Source organism: Myiozetetes cayanensis, unplaced genomic scaffold (assembly GCF_022539395.1).
Source record: "Myiozetetes cayanensis isolate MyiCay16 unplaced genomic scaffold, myiCay2020 scf15, whole genome shotgun sequence".
NCBI classification, from domain to species: Eukaryota; Metazoa; Chordata; class Aves; order Passeriformes; family Tyrannidae; genus Myiozetetes; species Myiozetetes cayanensis.
The window spans coordinates 10,810,618-10,832,127 of NW_026087159.1; the positions used below are offsets into that span (position 1 = coordinate 10,810,618).

Consider the following 21,510-nt stretch of genomic DNA (forward strand, 5'->3'; position numbering starts at 1 on the left):
TTGTTGTAAATAGAAAGTAGGGGTGTCAGACAGTAGTAGGCTTCCTCCAGCAGCAGAGTAAACGTTGATGGGCTGTTTTAAGAACAAGTGTTTTTGCAAAGCTTTTATGGCATACATCTGATGTATGTGTGGCACAAGGAATCTATTTTGGGTCCTGTTGTTGTCCTCTTTTGTTTTCCCTTGCTTTTTTTGTTTGTTTACTTGTTTCTGTGCCTTTTGATGGTTTCTTATTTTCGGTACCTTCTCTGACCTGATACAAGATTGCATTAATGTCAACTGCTGCTCTGGGAGTTGGGACTTTTGTAGGGATTTGCATCAGGACCTCAGGCTGCTTTAGAAACACCCACTGAGCAGTGGAGGAGCTTCCCTTCCACAGGAGCTGTGCTGGTGACTCTGCGTGTTCTGTACAGAGACCTTGAGATGGGGCACCCTGATGTGTTGGGAATGGAAGGGGCTTGGCTCTTACCTGCTTATATCAAAAAAATGGAGTTCTTTTGCATCCTTGACTTGTGAACATGCTCCCATGTTCTTCAGACAACCTGTGGTTGTGGGAGAAGCTCAGTGCTTTGTCCCAATGAAAATTTGCAGGAAGCAGGAATGAAGCCCGGACGTGTGACTACTACCAGTTGCTCCAACTAGGATTTGTTGCATGGGTACAGTGTGATTTCCAAAACTAGGACAGCCCCTGCTGGCTCAAGCATTCTCCTGTACAGTGACTGAGGATGGAGTGACCTGGATGCCACCACCTTTGGGTGTTTTAGTTCCCTGCAGAGCCCACTGTCTTTAGTTGATAGTTGCAGACTCTGCAGGAGGCTGTGGACAAGTGCAGAGGAGTTGTGGATAGTTCCCCAAACACCTTTATTTTTTTCATTTAGGTCTTAAGAGGATGGTGAACTGTTTCCTCTGTTGTAATGTGAAGTCAGGCAAGAAGGAATCTCCAGTGCTCCACCACTCTGGAGCAGAAGATTATTTTTTGAGCGCCGAAGCGTTAAATGCTGAATCCCTGTTTAAGCAGTTTAAAAATATCAGGCCATTGTGGTAGCTGAGAAAACAACAGATCCTGTGTGTGTATCTTGTTTTGCTTTGTGCACATAGGTGTCATTTCTCCCCTGACCTATTTAAGAATGGCATTTGTACATTTGTTCTCCGAGTCTTCCCATCCTGCTGCTCTGAAGCCAAGGTCTAGCTGGCAACTGGAAATAAATAAGTGCACGCAGCGACTGCTCCATTTCCCCCTGTGACTGCTCCAGATCCATAATTCCCCCAAGGTAGATGGGCCATTACGCACGATAAGATCACTAACGTAGCAGGTGAATATTAGATATATGAAGTCAGTCGGCTGTAAATAAAAGGCCTGGCAAAGAATAAAAGACAAAACGTTGTCCCCGAGGAAGCGAATGGGGATATGAATGCCTTCCTGCCCTAGTGCCCTAAAGAGTTGATGCAGAATCTGGACTGTATCCACCTCCCAGGTAAAAGGCACGGGGCAACCTGGGCTTCGTCCTTCCCTTACTGGGAGGCAGGACCTGCATCCTTCCAGGCATGCCTTGGGAAGGTGGGCACAGCAAATCTTCTCATGTGGTGTTGGTCTCTGTCTCTGCTTGTGGCATTTGGAAGTCTTTATGCAGCCCCCCAGTAGCAGAGCTGGGGACACACAGCATACTCCCTGTTGTTTATTTCTCCTTCTTGGAGCGTGGTTTGTCTCCCAGCTCTGCCTGGCAATCCTGGGGTGGCGTTGAGTCGAGTCCCTTGAATGTCAGATACATCCTTCTCCTCTGACACAGAGGTTTAGTGTTATTTACTACAGCAGGTTTCTCAGCTAAGGACTGCAAAGGCAAAATGAGCTAAAAGGTGACTGGAAGGTGCTGGAAAATTACAGCTGTCTATAACTTTCAACTGCTGCATTATATTGCTGCTTCCTTGTCTCTTGCAAAGTTCTGTGGTGATTGCTGGCTGGGGCTGCTTGTGTTTAGCGCTTCAGCATGTGTAGTCGTGGTCAGCACAGGGTGCCCTCCCTCTTGTTGCCTTCCTGGAGAGCTGCACACGTGTGAATGGAGGCCAAACCAGCTCTTGGTCTGCCCGTGGGGACCATTGCTGGGAAAAGGGCCGTGGACATTTCTTTGGTGAGCTTTGCAGTGGTGCTGGGCTGGGGCTTCACCTGGTCGTGTTTATCATGGCACATCTTCTGTGAGTTTGTCAAGCAGAGAATAAACTGTGCAAGAGCAGAGAAAGCACTGACACCTGCAGAGAATAGGAACAGGGAAACCAGTCCTTTATTCTTTTTTCCTCCTCTTTCTTCTTCCAAACTTTGTTTGATTCTTTCTAATGTAAACAAAATGAAAAACATAATAGGCAAGGTGCCAAGTGGTTTATTAAAAGCAGCCCTAGTGCACCAGCTGGAGTTCAGTAAAAGTTTAGGGTGCTCAGAAAATATGAATTCAAGGATTTTTTTATATATATGTTTCATTATGGAAGTCCAAGCAAGAAGAGGCTTCCTTTGATACTGAATAGTGATGGGAGCAAGCTTAGATCTGTTGCACTCTTAAGTGTTCCTGTAAGGAGCAGGCCAGGGTTTGGGTTTTCTGGACCTCTTTGGGGCTTTGCTGTTCTCCAGCTGAACTGATACAATCAGTGGGTTAAGACATTGCTGAGACACTTCTGTGATTCTCTCTTGTACCTGAAAAAGGCAATATCTGAAGAGCACAGACCCTTTGACTCTGTACATGGGTTGACTGGTCAACTAAGCGAGCCACAGGTGTTCAACTTGAACCTGGAAAAGGTCCAGCATGGGCTGCAGAACCTTCCTGTGATCCTGTCCAGCCAGTTGGGGTCAGACTGGTCCATTTTAATGGTGAGTAGCTTGCAGTCGGGTCTGCCTTCTCATACCCCATCTTGGACAGTGCTTCAGGGTTGACTTCCAGTTGCTAACTCAAATTAGAACTCAAACCATTTGTTGTGGCTGGTTTTAATCTGAATTAAGGTCTTGAAATTTTTAGTGCAGCAGTCATGATGTTGGTGTCTCCAATGAGAACTTTTCTTTGTTTACATTTGAGAAGTCCTAGGGAACAAAAGTGAACCTGGGGCTTAAGCTCTCAACTAGGGATAATAAAGTCCATATGGAGAATTAGTTCATTCTATCTGCAATGGTTTAAATCCACATTTCATTTCACACAGGCTCTTTCATGTGTAGACAAGGGCAAGGAATACAGTCCTGTGTAATTAGGGATATTTGAGAGGCACAGTTGATTTTGAGACATCCTTTTCAGCTTTGTGGAGTCCTTCAGCTGTATAAATAAAAAGCAAACAGGGAGTGAGTAAGGATTTTTTTGTTTTCCTCTTGCATATAAATGCCTTTTCTAGATACTTTTTTCTTGTTTCTTATCTATCCCAGTGAAGTGTTTCCCATTACATTAAAAGGGAAAAAAAGGGCTGTGGTGTCCTTTACTTTTTCCTCCTTTAGCTCTTCCTGGAGTGTCCATTGCTCTGTAATCTCAGCATGTCTCCAGATTCAGTAGCTTAGAGCACCACCTTTTTGTTTCAAACCATGATTCAAAAACACATGACAGAAATACCCATGTAGCTGTCTGGGACTGGCTCTGAGTGGGTGGAGGTGCTGGTGGCTCTTCCCAAGGCAGCCAGAAAGGTGGAAGTGTCCTTGTGATCCAGCTGGTTTTCCTGCATCATCAGGGTGTGCTGTGTCCAAACCTTTGTTGTCCTATGAAGTTAAGTCAGTTTTCCTATCAAAATAGTTACCAGTTTGCAGACCATCTACTGATGCTGTGATGCTGTGAACTGCTCACTTAATAAACTTCCTTTCCTTGCTGGTCTGTGATGGGGTGTATTAATGAATGCCTGGATGAGGTTTTACAGAGAAAGCTGTTTCACTGTCCCACACCCTCTGTACACACACTTCTTCCCCTCCCAGGTCATGTAACCATCCCACAGCTCAAGTGGTTTATTAAGTGGCCAGGACTCCAGCATGAGCACAGTTTGAATGAATTGTGTTTGTTTTGATGTGATCGAAAAACACCCACAAGGAAAATATGTTGGGCTCAGGGTGTTCTCGAGAGCTCAGCCCCATCCCAGCAGGGTGGAGAAGGATTCTCCAGTTTTTCTTTCACAGTGTCCCACAGCTGAAGCCCCGGCATCCTTGTTCACGTTATCCGGTACATAAAGCACTGCTTAAGCACAACCCTTAAATATACATGAAACTTCAAGCACCACTGGCTTTACTATGTAAAAATAATTCCATGTTTTACTTTTTGGGACCACAACCTGAACCACGGCTTTGTATGGAGGGGGAAAGGGAGAGGTGCTCTGTTAAAAGCTGGGCAAGTCCCAATACTTGTTGCACTTGGAAAAGTGAGCCTGTGTGAGGAGCTGTGAAACTTTTGTAGTGGGAGCAGGCACAGGGCACTGGGAGCCTGCAGAGCAGCAGCAGCTTCGACCGCGTGGGAAGAGACGTGCAAAGCGGGTGGGCTGGAGGGTGTTGGGAGATGAAAGTCAGATGCGTTTTGTGAAGTGTGTTGCCTGTGGTTGCACTGGCAGTTTGCAGAGAAGGAGTTGAAGAGTTGTGGAAAGAAGTGCAGTTAAATAGGTAGGCTACGCTTGTGAAGAGGGGAGATGGATCCTCAAAGGCCGTGAGCTGAGAAATGCTGTCAGATGGAAATTAAGCAGGGGGGACAAAAATATGTTTGCAGGTTCTTTCTTTGTGGTGACAAACTCCACTGTTTTGGTCCGTTCCCAGCTCTTAGCAATTTAACTGGGTGACTTGAGGTCCGGACAAAGGACATACTAATTTAAATTTAAACAAATATTTAGTCAAAACCATTAAATTCACAGCTCCTGTGCAAATATCCCTTCTGTATTTGTTTTTTGGCACTGTCACTGCAAGTGCACTGTCGAGAGGGAATTTTGAACCAGTATTAGTAAGTCACTATGTAAAACTCTTAATGCCACAATTCCTAACAGGAGCTTGTTTATCCCATCTCAAAATGGATGTTTCATTCCAAGTACTTGTGACCCAGGTAGTTTTACTTGGATCTAACATGAATTCAAAATATCCCCTCCACACAGAGAGCTTCTTATGAACAGCTAGTTTAGAGGCCAAAAGTCACTTGTAGCAAGTACAGAGGATAACTTCTGAATAAATGAATATATTGGTGGAAATCATAAGCTGCTTACAGGGTGTTTGCAAACAGGAACAGAGAGTACATTCATCAGAGAAATTACTCAGTTTGAATAATTTGTTCAGCTCAGAGCATGTTTACCTGCCTGTGAGGGGAATGGAGAAGTTTCATTGGCAAATGTTTGTATTGTGCTTTGAGACAGTTGTATGAAAGGGAAGTGTTCTTGTTGTTTCTGGGGTTATAATTCCTCCTGTAGTTTGTGTGAATGCCCCCTTTTTTCAGGATTGTATAAAGAAGGGGTGCAGTAGTTGCTTGCAACACGGGCATGTGGGGGAGGTCCCAGAAGAAGATGTCTTTACTCCCCAGGGCACCCTGGGTGGGTCTGCCCTGCCTGCAGAGCCAGCCCCTCACACCCACCCCTGGTCTGCAGGCACCCAGAGGGTGGAAGGAACTGGGCACAGACTGCCCTGGGGTGTTACGGACCCTGAGTATACCCAGGCAGAGTTGTCTCTGCTTCAGCTGATGCTGGATATGTCCTTTTAATCAAAAAGGCCTCAGTATTATATTTTAACTTAACCAAGTTTTGCAGAGTAAAGCATCTTGCATGAAAGCAGCGAAGCTGTGATTGCATCTGTTCTGTGCAACTCACTGGCTGCTCTGGGGAGGAACTGTAAGAAAACTGCAAGTAAATGTGCAGATGTGGAAAAGCACATACAGGTCTGAACTGGGCAGGAAAGTACTCTATAAATACCTTAAACAAACAGAGTGTCTCATTACTCAATATGTAGAGAGAATCCTTCTCAGTTACATCACCATTGATTTTTGGAAATGGATGAGTGTCACTGGGAGCAAAATTTGGCCCATACAACTAAGTAATAAATATCTTTTTTCAGGAAGTATATTTATAAACAAAGAGTGAGTCTTGTATCTTCAAGTTACATTTGCAAAGCTACTGCCTGAAAATTGGCATGGTTCCTTCCAGTCAAGGGATCTTGGAGACAGTTTTGCTGCATCACAAGCTGCAGTAGTATCTCTGAGGCTTTGAAAATGAGCACCAGTGTCTCTGCAAACAGGATACTATTTGTGAGTTCTAATTGGAACCAGTCATGTCTGAATGCTGCAGACTTTGAAATAAGGGGGCTAACTTAAGAAAGCTATTCAAGGTCTATCCACAGTGTTTCCCAGATACACAGGGGTGAAGAGCTTACTGAGATCAAGGCCCAGCGTGAGGTTCTGCTCTGAACTTGAACTGAATTGAACAAATTTTGTGTGTGTGTGTTGTTTTGAAGACATTTGGGTGCTTCAAATATCCTCCTTCCTCTCCTCCCTAGCTTGGCAGGAATTAGATGCAAAAATATTGTAAGGCAGGTTTTTGCAAAGGGGGAATTGAGTCACAGAGAAGCTGAATGCTATATATTTGAAGTCAGTGTTTGTCTTCACACTTAACAAAACTGGTGATTGGAAGAGGTATGGGGGAACGGGAGGGATGTTGGATCATCTTCTATAACCCTGTGATAGTTTTGCAGAAGCAACTGACCTGGCTGAGAATTTAATTTTAGCTTTTGCCACTTGGCTGGAAGCTCTAGCTAATACACTCAAATACACTCTTGTATTTTGGTGCAGTCTGTCTCTTTAAAAGCTTCCTTAAAGCCAATTGGCATTGAAAAGAGTTTTCTCTGGAAGTAGGTGGGTAGTTGTTGGTCACCTGTCCTCTTCGTTGCACAAATGTGATTGTCTCTCAAATTCCTTTTAAAAGGGTTACCAGCACTGCTTTGGCTGCAGTCACGGGGTCCTTGAGGATTGAGATGAGGAAAATCCTGTTAACTGTGTACTCCATACTCTTGGTGAGCACAGGCTGGCCTCTTCCAAAAGCTGTCCCTGTTGGCAGCCTGGGTGGCCCTCACCGCCCTGGTGGGTGCTCTCTCTGGCAGCTCTGTTGTTGCAGTGCTCAGAACCCAGGCACAGTATTCCACAGCTCTGTGTGCAGGATTTGCCAGGATCTCATCTCCGCTGCAGAATTATTCTGCAATCTCACTTCTGCTTTTAAAAATTTACTTTCTAGCACTCAGGGCTGCAGGAGAAGTCTGCAAACTGTGACCGGAGTGTAAACCAATGCCGTGCTGGCTCCCCGAGCTTACAAGGGCTGGGGAACATTTGCTCAGAGTCCTTGGAACTGCTTCATACCCTTCAATCAAAGTCCTGTGGGTTTGGGGCATGGGCTGTGTCACTTCAGCATTGTTCTAGAATTTGTGGTTCTGACACAGGAGGGAAGGGGAAGCTGTTTTTGTCTTGTTGAGGGGTTTGCTTTCAGTAGCTTCTTGGGAGAAGGTCTTGGGAGGATTATGTGCTTCTTGAAGTACTGCCTAGAAAACTTGGATCAACAAAGATTCAGAGACTTGGGAATTTTTCATCTTGCACCTAAGAAATGGAAGTTTTGTGACCATATCTCTCCAGCAGAATGCAAACCTTGCACGTTGAGCTGAGCTGGTGTTACAGAGAGCAGGGCTGCCTGGGAACCTGCCAGGAGGTGAAGGAAAAACTCATGGAACCAAGGTGTGTTTTGAGGGGAGAGACTTGTGTCTCTATGAACAGGAGGTGAGGTATGAAAGGATGAGGTAGCAGAGATTATTTCTGGGAGGCAGGAATTGGTATTAAATTATTAAATTGATTATTAAAGAGAAAACAATTCAACAACCTCCCCCCTCAAAAAAAAAAACCCAAACCAAAACAACAACAACAAAAGGCTAAAGAAAAATGAGAAAGAACACCAGAATTTATCTTGCTGAATGTATGGATCTGCTGTAATAATTTCCAATAGACAGAAGGTGGTTTTTGATGGAGTTGCCCTATGCAAAATTAGACTAGCAGGGACTTGTTATTAAGATGGGAAAACCTGGCCCAAGGATAGAGTCTGGCTTGGGCTGTCTGGTGTTGACGTTTCTCTGCAATGTAAACTTGAGAGTTTTCTCAGCTGGATATGTCTTGTTTGCCCTCCATTCTTTACAGATTTTCTCTAAATTGGGGTTGGAGTGAATTAGTACAAAATATTTAAAATCTGAAATCTTATGTGATAGTGAATGTTGTTTTGTCATGACACAGTGGTACATGGAAATTCTCAAAATTAGAATGAATGGAAGAGCAGATGGGCTCTGATCAGGAAAACCATAAATTGTAATTCTCTTGGTGTGTATTATCTTGTGGTTTGCTTTAGTCTTCATTTAGACCAGCTTTAGAAAGTTAATATCAACCGTTAAACCTTTTAAGCTATCTCCCCCCCTCTTTTTTTTTTCTGTTTTAGAAATGAATAAAAGAGCTTTGTACAGTTCTTGAAACTGAGCCTGAAACAGCTCTGAACAAAATATAGTGTTCCTTTCAAAATCTTGGAAATAATTACATCATAGGCAAATTGGGCCAGAAACCGTTAATAGTATTCTTTGTGGAATGAAATCCCATGGGAGGACCTATTTCAGCAAACTGGCATTGTTTACAAATAGATGCAGTGGCAGATACAGTTGTCCCATTCTGAGGGACAGCTGAGACTGTGCCCCATAATGGACTTCACAGAGGAACCGTCTTGCTTTTGATAACGGGCCGAAAACGTGCCTTGGTGCTTCTGTGGTCGGCCTCACGCCGGCGGTCTTGGGAGTGGAGCCTGATTTTGGCACTGGAAAACTGTTTGTAGGTGGGTTAAAGAGCAAATAAAAGCCTCTCTTGCATGAGCTCCTGGTCTGTGAGAATTGCTGCAGACGTGTCCAGGTGTCTCTGCTGGGCTTCAGAGGCTGAGAATTCCATCACCCATCTCTGTGCAGAAGTACCTGGACATCATGGGCTGTCCCTTCCCCAGGATAACACACACAGCACCAGTGGTTCCCCCTGTTACCTTACAGTGGTTTTCATCACTGGCTGTTACCCCCCCTCCTTCCTTACTAGAAAACCTTCTGCATTTCAGGATGGAAATCACAAAGATTAGTAATATTAACTGTTTGACCTAAATCTACAAAAGCACTTAGTTCTCTAGGTAAATAGGCTAGTCTGTACATGAAAACTAGATTGGCACAAGCCCTAGCCTGGGCACGGGTATAGCTGTCCTGGGTGATATAAAGCACATTACTGCCTCCATCTGTGCTTCCATAGGAGGATGGGCTGTGTCCCTCCATTGCCAGAGCAGCTCTTTACCTGGACACTTGGGCTGTGTGGGTAGAGCCCTGTCGTGGGGACCAGGTACATGCTGAGGACTATGGTTCTCTGTGAAGGATCTCTTGTGCTTTCCCAGTTGGTGTGGTCCTCTCTGACATCTGCCTCCAGTTCATGACTCCATTAGTTGGGAGTGTGTAATCTTTTCCACTCTCCTGTGCCTGAAGGCAAAGCTCCAGGGAGCAATGCCTGGTGGGTGGCTTGCCTGTGGTTCAGTGTGCGGGTGGAGGTGAGCACCTCCCGTGGGAACAGAGCCGTGTGGTAGCAGGACAGAATGAGGCTTGGGTTGTTTTCAGGATATGAACATTTTCCAGCTTAAGTTTTGATTGATTTTAAGGTAAGCACATACTCACTTTTATGTGCAAGAAAGTTTTTTTAATTTGTACTTCTGGATGAGTTTCCTTGGAGAAGACCATTCCTTTTGAAGCCCTAAGCTCTCCAAACATAGCAGGGAGGGAACAGAATTCTTAGTGCTTGTTACCCATATCCCTTCAATATGCAGCTTGTTTCTTGCCTCATAAAAATGATTGACTACAATGCCAGGTAGTTTCAGTAAATCATTTAAATTTTACTTTGGAAGTCCGTTTTAGAAGACAATTTGGATTGTTAACAACTACAGGGGAAAAGTTATAAGCAAATACTTAAAAAGCCTGTGACAGGGATAATACAGTGTTTTTTAGGAATTGACCACTGAATTTATTTACAGTTACCAGCAGTAATTTTATTCAGACCAAACCTCTAACAGAGAGGTTTTCTTATTCCACCAGAAGGCTTTTCTCACCCTCTCTCCTCCCCAGACTACCGGCCTTGGCGTCCTCCCTTCACAAGCATGTTGTGTGTTGTGCTTTGCAGGAGGCTGTGAGGGCTGCTGAAGATGTCCGATAGTCTGGATATTGAAGAGAAACCTCCAGCCCCACCGTTGAGAATGAACAGCAACAACCGCGACTCTTCAGCACTGAACCACAGCTCCAAACCGCTTCCCATGGCCCCTGAGGAGAAGAACAAGAAAGCCAGGCTGCGCTCCATCTTCCCAGGAGGAGGGGATAAAAGTAAAGTATCAGCAGTGCAGATGGGTGGCTCCATGGCTGTGCTTACTGGTGGTTGTTGGTTGCCGTGTTTACTTTCTGCCGCTGTTTTTCTGTTTCAGTTGCAGACCCTGGTACCAAAGCCTTCTGTTCCAATTACTCTAGGAACACGTTTCAAGAGAGGAGGAGGTGTTCAGTCAGTTACGTTCTTGTCTCCGAAAAGCCACTGAAATGTGCCCACATTGTGCAACTTGCCTTTTAAAAATAGCTTTATAGTTAAGCTGGGGAATCCTTTCCTTTGAATTTGGCTTTGCATTAGCAGTAAAAACAGATGAGGTTTGTGTACTTTTGGAAATACATTCGCAGAAGTGAGAGGGCAGTGTGCCTGACACTTTGAGGGGTTTTTTTAGAGGACTTACATTCCAGGAAGAGGAGCAAGGCTCTTTTTTCTTGTTGCTTTTAGAGTCAGAGTGGACACAGAACAGCTTGGTTTAAAATGTGCTAGGTGTGATTACAGCAAGGGAGTCTTTTAAGCATACAGCAAACAGCATTTCAGTTGCATTCTTTGAAATGCATTGGCAGAAAGGAGGTGCTTTCTTTGAGGTAGTGTATTGACAGAATTAAGAGAAGGGATATTCTTTTTTCCAGTCCAATGGGAACTGATGGGCTGCACCCACAAATGCTGAAGGAGCTGCCTGATGTCGCTGCAAGGCCACTCTTACTATCTTTGAAAGGTTGGGGTGACGGGGGATGTTCTTGATGGCAGAAACAAGGCAAATATCACATCTGCCTTTAAGAAGGAGGATCTGTCGATCTGCAGACCAGTCAGCCTCACCTCGGTCCTTGGGAAAGTAGTAGAGCAAATTCTCCTGGAAACCATTTCCACACAAATGAAGGATAAGAATGCAATCAGGAATAGTCAGCACAGATTTACAGAGAAGAATTCATGTTGAGCTATACTGACAGCCTTTTACCTTGAGATGACAGGCTTGGTGGTGAAGGCAGAGCAGTGGTTGTTACTTCTGCTTTAGTAAGGTGTTCAGCAGAGCCTCCCACAGCACCCTCACAGACAAAATGTCTAGATAAGTGTACAGTGAGGTGGACTGAAAACTGCCTGAAATGCTGAGCTCAGAGGTTGTGGTCAGCAGCATGAAATCCAGATGGATTTCAAAAGGAATTGCTGCCTTCAGTGTGCATCTCTGTCCCTTCAAGGAGAGCTCAGAACTGTGGAGCTGTGGTCATTCCCATGGAACTCCAGCTCACGTGTGCTGCTTGGTTGCTGTGTTTGTGAGCCTTTCCCACAGGTTGTTGTGGAGCAGCTGGAGCAGCCTGGCATTCAGAACTCCTCACAGGCAGCAGAAGGCACAGTGTCAGCCCCATTCCTGCCCTCAGCCTCAGGCAGACCTGGGCGGTTCACTCTGCAATGTGCTCCCCCAAATGTCCCCTTCTGAGAACAAAATTAATTTTCCATTGATTCTTTTTAAAGGTCAAAATGAAAATCTCTCCCGGCTTTTTTAATACCTGGAAAGACTTGGGTCACTTCTTCCCCTGAGTGCTAGCAGAATGGTATTATCCTTCTCTGAGGGAGCATTTCTTAAATAGGAGGTACTGTGTGAAATGCATGCAGAGAAGGGGAGATCCAGAAAAAATCCCTCCTGGAAATGATCACTGGCATTAAAAATGTAATTAACTACCAGTCAGAGCAGTCTTAGGAAACACACAAGTGTCGTGATTTTAAATGTGACTGTGAGGAAAAGTAAGGTAAGATTTATAGCTTAATTTTGTTGGGTGAAATAATAAATGGAGGAAGTTTAGCTTGACTGGCCAAGCCCCTTGAGGTGGTTTCATTGCAGGGTTGGTTTGTGGGTCACAGTATCAGCTGGTCTGTGCGTGCTTCACAGACTCTGTGACACGTTTTTGAGAGCCCTGCTTATAAAACAGAAGGTCACTGATACGGCTGCTCTCATCTAGGGCAGTGCTTTGCAGCATCACAGCGTTGTATTAATAGTTCACCACCGGTAGAAGTAAACAGAACATGAAGAAAGGAAACACCGTGGCAGGGTGTTTCTGCCTGAACCTGCAGGGACTTTGTTGTCTTTGCTTTGCTCACCAGCCAGGAGGGATGTGAGGATGGATGTGGTACGGTGTGTTCCCTCCAAGGTGGTTGTGTGCCAGGACTGCTGTGCCTGGACAACAGGAATCTTTGCAGTCACTCCCCTGCTGGACTGCAGCATTTTCAGTTTGTGTTTGAACACCTATTTTGGCAAGCCACTGGTGGCTCTGTGGGGCCCTTCTGTGCATCTACAGCTGAAATAAATGAATACTCTGTGTGCACTGGTGGCTCCATGAAGACTTAAAAAAATCAGAGGGAAGCTGGCCCACACAGCTCAGGTGCCTCTTTCATCTGCAGAGGTCCATCTGTGTTACTGGGTGAATGGTATCAATGCAATTGAAGCTGCTTTAGGCTTCGTTGCAGGTGGGTGCAGAGTGTGGCCTTGAGGCATCTGGTTGCCCCCTGTACAGAAAAACAGGAAAAGAGAGAAGGAGGAATACCCAGCAGGGTAAAGATTAATGGAAGAGAAAGAAAATGACAAGGCTGCTGGGGTGGGACAGGAGGAGCAGAGCAGGGAGGAGAATGAGAGGATGGCAGGAGTGAGAATGGAAGGATGAGGGGTGGAGGAAAGAAGAGAATGAGCTGAAGAGGAGGTGAGTGAACAGGAGAGCGTAAGCATCAAACCCTTCCTCTGTCTCTGGAGAAAAGCTGCCACTTAGCTGAGTCACATTTTTCTCCCAAACAACCGCTCTTTTAACATAATGGGGATGATGATGGTGATGCAGACCGTGGGAGACAGAACAGTCTTTCCTTGTTCTATTTTCATCTGTAATAGGTGCTGAGGTGGTGTGGAGGCCTTCCTGGCTAAGTACTGTGCAGCAGGAGGGTATTGTGAGAGGCATTTGCAAGGAAATCAAATAGCATGTCCAGTACAAACCCCTTGAATCCACTCAGTCAATGCTTCCAAGAAGTCATGCCTTTTTGTATCATTTTGCCAGTGTGTATGAAATAAAAGTGATTTGATTTGCAGGGCCCAGACAGAAGTGTCAGAGTTTTTAGACTGGGCAGAGGTGAGGGTGTTGTAAAGAGATGCTTAATTCTGCATTTCATTTATAGTTTATCAGCATTTGGAGCATAGGTGTTGTATCACAGTCTGGTAGGCAGAGGTCCACGAAGTAGATGAGCCATATCTTGGGGAATGAACACTTGTCCTCCAGCAGGAGAGTCCTGGAATGGACAAGTGCTGCTTCAGATGGAATGTTTTCTGTAATCCCTTATTTCGCTTCTAGATTTGACTGTTGCTGTGAACTGAAGTTGATAAGTCTTTAAATCTAATTTTCACTGCATTTGCTTGCAAATGATGAGGTAGTAGAAGTCGGTTTTGCTATCTGCATAGAGATGACATCTAACTGGCAACATCTGCCCTGAAAATTAAACATCATCTTAGCAATAAAAGAAGGGGAAAGGCCTTTGCATTTGTGTTTGAGATATTGCTGCCATCTCTACTGAATGATAAATGAAAATATTTCATCAATGAGCATTGGGTGGGGGTGTGCAGCACAGAGAAAGGTGACAATTATTTAAGGAGGATAAATGCAGCAATACAGAGAAAGTACTAGAAACATTCCAAGTACTCTGGATGAAGAGCAGAGCATCTTCCACCTAAAGGAGGCTGTAAGGCAGAATAAGAAAGATGTGCAAAGACAGGCCTTGTGGGGGTACTGCCTGTGAGCAAGGACAGACCCAGGCTGGGAGGGTGCTGATACACAGTGAGTTCAGCCTTTGGATGAGACCCCTGGGTGAACTTACAGAGCTGGCAGATATAATACTGAAACACTGAAGGAAAGTAAAGGCAGCTTCTCTCAGCCTTTATTCCACTCATTCTTTATCAGGGTCAGTAAAACTGGGCTGAAGTGACACTTGTCAGCTGTCAGAAGCGCAGGAGATGGATGACCACGTTACTTTCAAGAGGTGGTAGAGGGCGAGAGAGATGAGAAGCATATGCAGGCTGACTTGACTTCCAGGCCTGTCTGCTTCAGTAAGACACTCCACACTCTGGGAGTACTGGTGGAATGATATGAAAGCAACGAATTTCTGGAGACTCATAAAGCCTTCATTTCATGATTATATGTCTTAGTTAATTGAGAGCTCAAATGAAGCTTTTCCAGCAGCATTTGTGGGATCGTGTTGCTGTGCAGATTCTGTGTTTTCTAATGAAGAGCTGCTGCTTCAGCCTTTTACTTGGCAGAGGAGTCACCTCCTGAGCTGCCAGTTTTCACAGAACCTCTAGGAACCCGGTTGTCTTAAAAACCTCTCCTCTCTAATTTGGCTGGTTTTGAAACGTGTTCAAGCCACGTCGGAGAAAAAAAGATCCACACACACGTGATTGCTGTGTGATTTACTTCCACAGAAACCCACAGACTGAAGTTAACAAACAGGAGTTAGTTGCTAGATAGGAAAACTCAGCGAAAAGAAGAACTGATAATACAAATCCTACTGGTTAGTGATAGCCTAAGAAGGCTGCTTCATGAGCAGCTTGCTTTGGCAGCAGTTACACTGGCTGAAAGAAAACCAAAATGAAATAACACCTTCTAGACCTTCCCCAACAGGAGTTGACGGGACGGTGTTGTATTAGCTTGGATCTGTTTGTCAAGTCAGATGGATGTTAATTGATTTGTTTTCCACTTTTAAAATACTGTTTTGGGCACGCTGATTGTGAGAAGTTTTAAATGAAAAGCTGTACAGAAAATAAGTGCTTGTTAACGTTTTGCCTCTAGCCAACAAGAAGAAAGAGAAAGAACGTCCTGAGATCTCTCTTCCTTCAGACTTTGAACATACCATTCATGTGGGATTTGATGCCGTCACTGGAGAATTCACAGTAAGTAACTGCTGTATTTCGTACTTACCAGAGCTTCTGGTTTCTTGCTGGTAAAATAACCTCCTATTGCCAGAAACATCAGATGACAGCACCCAGGCTGTGAAGAAGGAGACTTTTCTTTGTTGGGCTTAGGATTTGGAGTGTTTAACTTGTGATTCAGGCTGCTTTTTTTTTTTTCCCTCCAAGGATTGTCAGCAGAGTGTCTGTGGAAAATGAAAACTAGGAAGGACGTAGGTGTATGCTTTTATCAGTCCCCCAAGCTGCTACAAGGGTTGGTTTTTCAGTGTCTTTGGAAAAGCATAAAAAGCCCCCACACACGTGCATGGTAGACAACCAGCCTCAAAGTGCAAAGTCCACGTGCTCTGCAGGCAGCCCTTGGAGATACCCAGAAAGCAGCAGCGTTGTGGAAGTCCGTTCACTGGAATTTAATTTCTTCAAAATATGTTGACACGTGAGATGATCAGACACGTTTGTAGGCTTTGTGTATTTAATGAAATAGCTGTCAGCTTTTGCTGCTTGTATCTCGACAAAGTGCATGAAGTGTTGGGAAGAATGAGCCTGACAGAAGCTCCCTGAAGTGTGCAGGGGGCTTATCTACTAGTTAGGTGCAGAACTCATTAATCCTTAAAGCTGAGATGGCAGTGAGCTGACATTTGGTTGAGCTGTGGAGGTCAGAGGGAGCATCAGCAACTCTCTGTGCCACCTGTAGTGCCCTGTGAGCTGAGTGGTCAGACTGTGCAATCACCCTATGTCAAACTGTGAATGAAGTGAGGTAGTGCTGACTGGCTGCATACACCAAACAGGATGGGACAAATCATTTACCTGGAAAAAGGATGGCCAATTTTCAGAATTTGAACCCTAAACGTGATTTTTTCAATGATTTTTTTCCTTTGATTGCCGCTTTTTTTTTTTTTTTCACAAAGACATTTCAGAAAGCTGGAAACTTTCTGTGTCCTTTGGTAGGAGCAGCAGCAGTAATAATAACAGTAGAAGAGAAAAAGGCATTTAATGACAGCATGTCTTCAAAGGAGTAGTGAAATTGAATTATCCTTAGTAATTAGGAAATACAGCTACGTTTAAAATAAGTGAACTAGTTAATTAGCCTTTTTAAAATAGATGTCATATATAAAATCTTACTTCAAAATTTATTCTGTGCCAAACCCTAGGGCTTGACTAAATGCTCATTTAAAAAGCCCAGATGTGGCCATTTTTGATCAGAAACTTAGCATAAAGCTTTTAAAACTCTGTTTTCCATGCTGTCTATCCTGGCTTTTCCTTTTTTTCCTCTCTTTCTCTCCCTGTAGCCACTTTATTGTTCAGGTTAATCTCCTGTGCCATTCTCCTTGCATTTGTATCATATGTTATGTTATTTTCTGCTTTTATTTTCTCCCTTTTGTGTTTGCATCACTTCTGCCTGTCCATCTTTGCCTTTCCACCTTCCCTTCTCTCCCCACTAAATGTTCAGCTGTTCCTACTCTATATCTGTTCTTCCTTCCAACCTTCTCACTTTATTTCTACCCTGTGCTTCAGGCCTTTTCCTTCTGGCTCTGTGCAAACACGACGGGTCACAGTTGTGTTTCCCATAATCTGACTCGTGGTGAGGGTCCCAGTTGGTTCATGTCGCTGCCAGCTGGAACAAAAAGGAGGGATGTCAAGCTTAACACGCTTAGGTTCTAAGCACAAACACTCTCTATCAGTATTTCAGGGTTTGGATCATTTTGAATGTTGTTGTTGTTATCATCCCGTGTGTCAAAACACGATGATAGCATCAGAGCTTTTTGCTTCTTTATTTTTTTAATTTGTGTCAGATGCCACCAACACAGGCCCTGGCCTTTTATAGAGCACAGCAGTTCTTCATGGCTAAATATACCCAGCTTTGTTGCTGTAGCACGGTTCCTTTCTAATACCTTTTCCCCTTTCCAAACAGTGGAGAATCAGATGGCTGCTATTTTGCAACTGCACAATATTTCTGCAGTAGCACTTGTTCCTGAAGTGTGGAAGTGCAAGTGCTGCAGTCTGGGAGGGTTCTAACCAATTCAAAACTAACCAAAGGGACTGGTGACTTCCCCTGTGCAGCTTGCCAGCACAGGGCTTATGCTGCAGTCCTTAGTGCAGTCAAATATCAGTGAAAGCAAGGGAGTTTTTGCATTATTAAGAACTAGCTGTCAGTCCCAGCTAATCCCAGATGCTGGCATTATGTTCCACATCACATTAGGCTTGTTTGATTTGTCCCAACCTGGATAGAACCTGTGTATCAGCTGGGTAGTCATGTGGTAAGTAGGTCCTGCTGAAGGGACTTCACTAGCCATGTCATGTGCAAATATTCCCACTGTCTAGTGGTCACTCTGTCTGTCTCTTTCAAAAGTTTGGAAGTGCCATGGAAGCGTTTGATAGATGTGCAAATACACGGGGTGGGGTTTTTTGTTTGTTTCTGATTACTGCAGCTGTCATGCCAGTCGTGCCTGCTCTCCTGGTTATGTGCGACCCATTGGGCCATTCTCTGACACCGAACCATCACCCCCAGCTGCATCCCCTGACTGTTGGTAGTTGCATCCCAGTGCACAGTTGCATGGGCTCCTGAGTTCTGGCTTTCAGGCTTGAGCACCAAGCTGTGCCCTCCATCATGAACAGATGTTATGTCTCCATTTCACTGTCTGTGCTTGGAGCAACCACATTTGCTAAGAAGTAGGGCTATTGAAGCAGAGAACAAAATTGGTTGGAAACTGTTGGGTGGGGAGCATGCTGCTAGAGCTTTATGTTCCTTTATTTGAAGAAACAGTTGCATTTTCTGAATGGAGGACAGAGTGTGGTTAGCAGGGCTTTGGGGAGTGTTCTTTGTAAGGCATGCACGTTTGAAGCTGTTTCCTCATCCCCAATCCAGAAGAAAAAGTGGTCACCCACCAAACTTTTAAAGCTTCAGGATTATGACATTAGTAAGTGGGAAAAGTTATGGCTGTAGATCCAAAGAAATTGCACATTCCTAATCTAACCAAGCATTTCTTCACAAGATTTTCAGTCTGATACATAAAGATTATTTGAGTTGTGGCCATACACAACCTCCCAGATTTCACAATCTGACTGGCTGCTCTCTCCACATCACTTTGGGGACTCATGCACTGGCCAATGGTGATCTCAGGGCTGCAGAACCCCCAAGCTTGGAAAAAACTTGTATAGAGCCATTCAGAAGTGTTAACCTGGCTTCAAAACCAGGCAAACAGCAAAAGGCCAGATAGTTTTGGTTTGTTTTTTTTAATTAGGACAGGAAATCACAAGTAATTTTTCAAGTAATTTTTCCAGTCACTTGCCATTAATTCTCAGGAATGTATTTTTATGAGGAAGAGAAAAACTGGTTTAAAAGCAAGAGGAGGGGGAATGATGCTTCCAAACTTTGGAATGGTTGTGGTTTTTCTGTTTTCCTAAGCCTGCCTTCCTGTAGCCTGTCCACCACCAGAACTATTTGGTGTCCGCCTCGTAACTCCCATTTTAGATGGGAGTTTGCCCACTTTGGCCCATTGGTTTCCTCCTCCTACCACCTTCTGAGTTGTCCCACATTCTGTTTTAACTTTCTTTTCTTTCTTTATTTACGTCCATTGCAGCCAGATCTCTATGGCTCACAGATGTGCCCAGGGAAGCTCCCAGAGGTGCGTCACAGGCCCCAAATGCTTCTTTGAGATGTCATAGCACTGCAGCAGCAGGTTGATGTGTGTGCAGTAGATTTGTTGCTTGGCTTTTCCCACTCTTTTTCTCATCAATCCTAAACTTTGGAGGCCCATGTCACACATTGTTTTGTGGAGAACTTCTGAGGAAGAAGCTGTATGAAAGCAGATCGGGGTGGCACTGAGGCTAAGGTGTCGTTTTTCTTCAGTGAGCCCTACAATTCACTGGTTGCTGTCAGCTGTGCAGTACAGGGGGGAAATGACAGGCTGTCAAATTTAGGGAATTATCCTGGATAACTAAAGCAAGCTTTCATAAATAGAATTTCAGTGTAGAGCTGCGGCTTTCAGTGATTGGATCAATTTTCAAATGCCACCCTCACCCATAAGATGTCCAAGAATTCATCCAAGGCTTTGGCACTCTCAGCCTGTTTTCTGAGTCCCTGGTTTCTGTATGTTTGCAGTAGAGAACTTAGAGGCATCCTTTGCAGCAGTGGGACACCTCAGTGTCATGCTTTTGAGAGCTGAAAGACAGATTCCTTACCCCGCAGTGTTCCCTGGTATGCTGGAAATTAACTGTATCAGGGTGGGGTTCACCTTCTAATCAGACAGCAGTGATCATTTCAGCAAAATGTGTTTGCATTCCTAAGCATGAAAAGTCCAGTGTAAAGCTCCTAAAAGACACTGTGTTGTCCACCAGTAGAGAATAATTGTCTTGTTATGTCTGCACTGAATCACCAGGCAAACAAGCTAAGCCTTAAATCATTATTCCATGGAAGAGCAGAGTTGATTTCCAGAGGAGTTTCATGCACTTTTTTTCCTCTCACAGTCATTACTTTCTTTTCTTTTTCAAAGTCGGGTCCTGGTTTTAGCTAGATGTTGATAGAGAAGAGAATGATTGCATCTAATTTTAATTGTGAGGTGTCAGTCAAAATTCCTGCAAGTAAATTTGTGCTGCAGGGAGCATGGGATCTTGGTAAAGATCTGCGAGGCTGCGGATTTTAAATACTCTAAACCCACTTTCTTTCCACTTGACAACTACAGGGCATTCCAGAGCAGTGGGCCAGGCTACTACAGACCTCCAACATAACAAAACTGGAGCAGAAGAAGAACCCACAGGCTGTTCTAGATGTTCTCAAATTTTATGATTCCAAAGAAACAGTTAACAACCAGAAATACATGAGCTTTACGTCAGGAGGTAAGTTGACATCTCCCTATGAAAAAGGAAGATCAGGCTTCAAAATGAGTCAGAGCAAAATTCAACATTCAAGTTGTCAAGAAGGAACCTGAACCAACTCCATGTTGGGGAATTCTCCTAAAATGAATTCCTTATCTCCTCAGAATGTCATTGAAACGTTGAAACGGTGACTTTTTTTTTGTAGCTGTTTTTTAGAACTAACCAAGATTTTGAAACAAAAATGCCATTAAGATACCATTAGTTTGATAGAGCTCCTGTCAACAACTTCAGCTCAAAAGGAGGTGTCTGTAGCCAGTGGGGTCTGGGCAGCTTTTGGAATGTGACCTGCAGGGGTTCCATTCCCTCCACGGGATCGTCTGTGGCACTGGAGCTGTCATTCCTTAGTTTGATGGTTCAACCAAGACAACTTCCAAAATGCAGACTAGGAAAGCTTCTCAGAAGTCCTTTTGAAAACTGCACTTATCTCCAGAATTTTTGCAAATTCCCTGATTAAAGGATTTGACTACCTTTGCACTTACTGTGCACTAAAATAGTGATTCCCTTTATGATGAAATGCACACTTCAAAACAGTTTGTGTTCCTGAGCACAGGAGCTGTTCCTGTGTTGTCAGAATAGAACTGCCATGGTTAAGGGGGATTTTGGGGAAGCCTTTTGGGGGAAACATTGTCACATGCTAATTAGAATGAATGCATGCAATTTATTTAAAAAAATAAAACACAGGAAAGAGGGGAGAAAAAGCTGCTTTAGCTCTCAGGTGGAACAGAAGCATTGATTGTTAAAGAACAATTTTCATTTTTTTGCCCAAATTTCTATTTAGTTTGTTTACTGGCAAACAGGGCAAAATTAGACACAATCTGGAATTTTGTCCTGTTCTCTTCCTTGCTGTGTAAAAGAACTGTGGCTCCTGGAGGGGTGGTGTTGACTTTGACTTGTTCTGTGGGATTCCCCACAACAGGCAGGTTTTTTTCCTAACAGCATCTGGTTCATTTTCCCTTGCTCATTGCAGATAAAAGCGCCCATGGATACATAGAAGCCCATCCTTCGGTGAGTGGGAAAGTAACCTTTGATGCCCCTGGTGTTTAAGGATTATGGAGAAAGCCATGGGCTTTCCTTGGCTGTTTTTTCATTCTGTTTAAGAGCTTTGAAACAAGTGAAAGTCTTATTTTGCAGACAGAAGATTGATTGCTGGTTTTAGCCGTGATGGAATATATAATTCACAACAGTATGCAGTGCTGTCTAATGAGCACATTTTAATTTAGTTTTAACAACTTAGAATCCCATTTCTATCAAATTTCATGATTTCTCCTTAGTACAGCTGGATATATAGCTGAATATAAATCAGATTATAATTGATATGTAACTCACTGGAACCATTGAAAG

General features: G+C 44.1%; 1 protein-coding gene across 3 annotated transcripts in view; it reads left to right on the top strand.

Moving 5' to 3' along the window:
* The window catches only part of PAK3 (p21 (RAC1) activated kinase 3), a 166,607-nt gene that overhangs the window by 120,850 nt on the left and 24,247 nt on the right, over positions 1-21,510 (top strand). For all 3 annotated transcript variants that reach the window (XM_050310557.1, XM_050310559.1, XM_050310558.1), the window contains exons 2-5: positions 10,176-10,372; positions 15,179-15,279; positions 19,977-20,130; positions 21,137-21,174. In XM_050310557.1, coding sequence (XP_050166514.1) covers positions 10,198-10,372; positions 15,179-15,279; positions 19,977-20,130; positions 21,137-21,174 — 468 coding nt within the window. In that variant the 5' untranslated portion in view covers positions 10,176-10,197. The remainder of the gene's footprint in view (positions 1-10,175; positions 10,373-15,178; positions 15,280-19,976; positions 20,131-21,136; positions 21,175-21,510) is intronic.